The sequence below is a fragment of the Callorhinus ursinus genome, unplaced genomic scaffold, assembly GCF_003265705.2.
Source record: "Callorhinus ursinus isolate GAN/ISIS: 27379988/994484 unplaced genomic scaffold, GSC_fseal_2.0 scaffold27, whole genome shotgun sequence".
NCBI lineage: Eukaryota > Metazoa > Chordata > Mammalia > Carnivora > Otariidae > Callorhinus > Callorhinus ursinus.
Genome location: NW_027397089.1, coordinates 21,793,569 through 21,798,560, shown reverse-complemented (window position 1 = coordinate 21,798,560; position 4,992 = coordinate 21,793,569). Strand labels below are relative to the sequence as shown.

The following is a 4,992-nucleotide window of genomic DNA, read 5'->3' as shown; positions in this document are numbered from 1 at the left end:
AGAAAGGCCGGTAAGCGCGGCGCGGGGGTGGTGGGGGGGGGGTGGTCTGATGCAACTGTATTACTTTCTTCACCTTATTCCTTCAATTTTCTTCCTAGGAAATTGAGTAGGCAAGGCTCAGAGATCAAACAGGCCCCACCCCAAATACTGTTAATTGCTCTGAAGCATCCTACACCATCTCTTAACTTTCCTGTTTAAAGAGAAGAGTGAATGACATAGGCACACACCCTTCAGAGTTTATTCACCACCCACCTACTTTGTAAACCCGCTTAAAGCCTCACACAGGGCATTCGTTCAGCCTCGAGAACGCTGAAATAGGCGACAATACCAACAATGACAACAGAAACCCTTTCTACTGCTCTGCCCCACCGACCTGAACGTCTCATCTTCCCATCTGTTTTCTTCGTAAGTTACAAGTCCCAAGATAAGGATGTTTTGAACAAACGTCATACCCACCCTATGGACGAAGTTTTTTCAGCTGCTGCACCAAGTGCATTCCCACAGTCCGGGAAGAAGAAAACGCGTAAGCGATTGGTAAACACTGAATGGTTCTTTGCAGCAGTGGGCAGAGGGAGGGAGGAGGACGTGGGACCGAGACCCAAGTTTCCCGGAGAGGATTGCAACACCTCTTAGCCGGCATGTGGCCGACAGAAGCATGGCGTCTTTCCCGTGCCCATGTGGGAAGGGCGTCTGGGACAGACACCTGAGCCTTCTCAGCAAGAAGCCTTTCCACCTTGCCCTCCCTGGGCCCCTAGCCCCACTTTTCCCGGAGGGAAACCCTCACCTCACCCAGATCCCAAGCGAGGACTCCACAGTCCCCGTTCCACGTTGTCTGTCCCTCCCCCTACAACCACATGCATCCCTACCCTGGGTCCCCCCTCACAGACCGTCGCTCCTTTCCTCTTTGGACCGAAATATTCGCCACTACAGGAATGTGTGACAGTGCCCGCGCCTAGGTGACAAAAGTTAAGACCCCAACTTGCTGGCCCGGGACCGGGAGAGGCGCGCACGGGACAGCCAGGTGTGCAGGGCGCCGCGCGCTCACGCGGGAGCCTCTGCAGGGCGGACGGGCTGCGGCCACCGGCGCTGGGGACCCCTACTGTCACTCTGCCGCCCGGGTGGGAAATGCAGCCGGAGCTGCCAGCACGTGCTCGGCCGCCCGCGGCCGGCGGCCCCACTCGGAGCTGCCCCCACCCTCCGCGGCCTGACTCACCGAGAACTTTTTTCTCCGCGTCTTCACTGCCGGAGGGGGCTGAAGAGGCGGGGGGCGCGGTGCCCGTGGCTGCGGGGGCCGCGTCCCCACCGGGGTTTCCTGCGACGAGGGCGGCGGGCGCCGGGGCTGCGGCCTGGGACGCGCCGCTGCCCACCGGGCTCTTGGGCGCGGGGTCCTGGGGGACCGCGGCGGCCGCCTCCGCCGGAGCCTGCGGGAGGGTGGTGGTGGTGGTGGTGGTGGTGGTGGTGGTGGCCTCGCCCGCCTCGCTCATGCCGCCTCCTCTGCTCTCACTCGGGCACCTCGGTGGCGGTTGGTCGGCGGTTAGCGCGGCTGGTGGTCGCGGCGGCCGGGGCTCGCTCTCGGGGAGGCCGGTGCGGATCTCGCGGCGCAGGCGGCGGCGGCCGAGGTGGGGTCTCGCGGCGGAGGCGGCTCGAGCTCTCGGGCTGCGCGCTCGCTCCTGGGCTCCTCGCTCGATCTTACTGCCCCAAAAATGGCCCCGCACAAGTTTTTCTAGGCGGCGCACCGGCCCGGGAGGGAAGGGCGGGCGAGGGAAGAGGGTGGGGAAAGTTGGCTTCAGAGCTGGGCACGACTCTCATTAGCATTTAAAGGCGCCCGATGCCCTTTCCAAGCCACCAGTCCGCCCGAGACTGGAGCGAAGGGGCCGAGTTGGAGAGTCAAGGGGAAGCCCGGGGAAGCTTTGCGCTGCAGTCTGGAGTTTGCTGAGCAGCACGCGCTGCTGGCCCTTTGTTGGAGCGGGGTAGCGGGGCCCCAATCCGCGCGACATCTTGACACCTTGAAACTGACCTTTGGGCGAAGTAAAATAGGGGATCCAAATTACGCGGGGCTTCTCTCCCAAACGCTTGCTTTTAAGCCCTTTATATTTATTCATTGGTTATTCAACGTTTATGAAGTACCAGAAACTATTTCTGACACAACAATTAAGAATGAAACAAAATCTTAACTCTACTTGACTGTTTATTCCTAAGCGATAACTTACGGATAATTTTATCTATAACCCACAGGTAAGGAAATTGAAGTGCAAACGTCAGAGAATAAATTCACATCCTACCTTCTGCTCCAGTTGTATCTCACTGCTGGTGGAAGCTTAAGCAACTGAGCCCGCTTAGCCTCAGGGATGAGAGGTACAGAGAAACAGATCCACCCAATAAACATATTCCCAGTTTGAAGGGTCCACATGGCCTTTAGAGAAGGCACTGGATTATGCTAGACACATGGCCAGAGCGACTATGTATGACCTGTAACCAGCGCCTATTTGGAATTTAGGGGTATTTGGTGTTCTTTGCCTATAGGGTCCAGACAGACCTAGGTATAAATTCTAGTTTTGCCCTTTATTGAGAGAGTTCAATGGTGTGCAGTGTCACAGAGGGTATTTCCTCCTTTTAAAGTTTCTCAAAGGCACTGTGGAAAGATGAGATTATCATATGTTAACTCCAGCTTTTGTCCAACAAAAGCTCATTTTCTTCATTTCCTAGTCTCCTGAATTATTTACCTATTGTTTTCCCCTGGAATTGTCTGTTTTGTGACTACATCAAGAGGGGTGCTATCAAGTGTAATTCACCATTGTATCCTCACTGGCTAACACAGTACCTAGCATAGAGCTAGAACACAGTAAATGTTTACTAAATGAAAACAAATGAACAAAAAGACCAAAATTTTCCAAATTTATCAACACACTCATTATCAAGTGTTAACTATCCAGCTTTATTCCTTTCTTACTCCATTGATAAAAAAATACAAATTAAAGAAAATAAATTCTTAGAACAAAATAGCAAAATATGGAATTTTTTTTACTTTCCCATGTACTTCTATGTTTTAAAAATTACAAACACCTAAATGTTAAATTCATATTTTAGTTTGACTTCAATATGGAGCATGTGGTAATGTTAATGTGGGTGTTTTTAAAAAATCCTGGTCAAATACTTAGCATGAATAAAGTATTTCTTAATTTTAAAGATGCTAGTCTTTACATGATAAGCATGAATGATTCTGGCAAGGACTGGCCATTGACTTTCATATCCAACAAAATTATTATCATTGCGTTTACCATGTAGAACTGGATTGCAAGAAAAGAGAGGGCTTGAACTCTTCAAACTCTAATAGTCAAGCCCTTTTTAAAAATATATGCAGGTACACCCCGCTTTTCAAAAATTCATGTTAAGCCATTCCACTTTCACAAAAGACCTCCATTAGTACCTGTTTTCCACTAACAGAAAAAAATCCAAAGAGGATTTCGCTTCTATGAAAAAAAGACGAAGAGCAAAGATAGTGTTCAGCATTTGCTTTGTGGCAAGTCATCACAGAGCAGAGTGCACCCTGAGCAGCGAGCATGGCCCTGCAGGGCTCCTTCCCTGGGAGCCACACTCAAGCATCTCAGTCTCAATCTGCCATAGCCTTGAACTGTTTCTGTGAGTATCTGCATTTTATCTTGATTTATTTTGTGCATCTGTTAGCAAGATGTGTCCTAAGGTTTCATAATAGCCCAAGAGAGGTTATTTTTTGGGTCTGGGAGTGCTCAAAAATTTTTCCATATAAATAAATGGTAATTGTGTTTTTGTGACATTTCGGGTTCATGGAAACATTCTACATAACAATAGCGGGGGAAACCTGTATACATATTTACCCTTGGAAATTAATTCCTAATTAACAGGTGGGGTCTCCAACCTCTGGAATATCCTAAAATACTTACAGATGCATCCTGGAATTTCTTAGAATTTTGTGCTGGAATGGCTACCAAAACTACTCCTCATTTTCATCCAAGAAAAAGCAGTGTGCAGCTTGTAATTCTTGGTATTGTGCTAAATAAATCTAGAGAGAATTATTTAGAACAAACAAGATCTATGTTGTTTTATTTTTTTTAAGATTTTTATTTATTTATTTTAGAGAGAGTGTGCATGCAAAAGCAGGAGGGGCAGAGGGAGAGAGAGAATCTCAAGCAGACTCCGCGCTGAGCATGGAGCCCAAACTGGGGCCCTGTCTCATGACCCTGAGATCATGACCAGAACCGAAATCAAGAGTTGGACGTTTAAGCGACTGAGCCACCCAGGTGCCCCAAGATCTATGTTGTTTTATTTATCATAACTAGAGAGTAATTTGGATACAGATGGCCCATAAAGTCTTCCCTTCCTTCACTCATTAATTCACACACTCACTTAGCATGTATTTACTAAGCACACACTATGTACCAAAGTGCTACATTATGAGTTTCCAATGTGAACCAAAATGAAGTTTGCACTAAGGTTTTGGGTTTTTTTTTTTTCTCATGTGATGTTAAATAATTTTTTTTACTATCATTTCCTTTGTAAGAAAATGTCATTTCTAAAAAAAAGAAAGAAAAGAAAATGTCACTTCTTAAATTTGAGATTAAGTGGAATAAACAAAAAATGAATTGTAATCTCATTGTTGGCAGCAAACATTTTTAAGCAATGACTGACTCGATCATGAAAATAAAAGCCATTCTGTTCCTAGTATGAAGGGACTTAGAGCTTCCACAACTTCCAGAAAGGCTGAGGGGTTGGGGGGTGTGAGAGAGAAAATCCAAGAAGCTCCACTGAAGGTAACAAATCCAGCCAGTGGTTCTCGGGAACCCTCCCAAAGCCACTAGAGTTACAGGATCTCTAGGAGACTCTCAACCATTCAGGGCTACAGCCGGGTTTGGGAAGACTTAAAGCTTATGCAATTTAGACACCTCTCTTTAAGAAAAAAATAATGAATACAAAATTACTAATGCCGCTCTCGCGGTTTTGAAAGGGCAAGAAAGA

General features: G+C 47.7%; 1 protein-coding gene across 2 annotated transcripts in view; it reads right to left on the bottom strand.

The window, feature by feature from the left end:
* The window catches only part of YBX3 (Y-box binding protein 3), a 26,368-nt gene extending 24,637 nt beyond the window's left edge, over positions 1–1,731 (bottom strand). Inside the window, exon 1 of one of the 2 annotated variants that reach the window (XM_025879723.2) lies at positions 1,214–1,731. In XM_025879723.2, coding sequence (XP_025735508.1) covers positions 1,214–1,484 — 271 coding nt within the window. In that variant the 5' untranslated portion in view covers positions 1,485–1,731. The remainder of the gene's footprint in view (positions 1–1,213) is intronic. The other variant, XM_025879724.2, reaches the window with a different exon arrangement.
* Between the last annotated feature and the right edge of the window lie 3,261 nt (positions 1,732–4,992).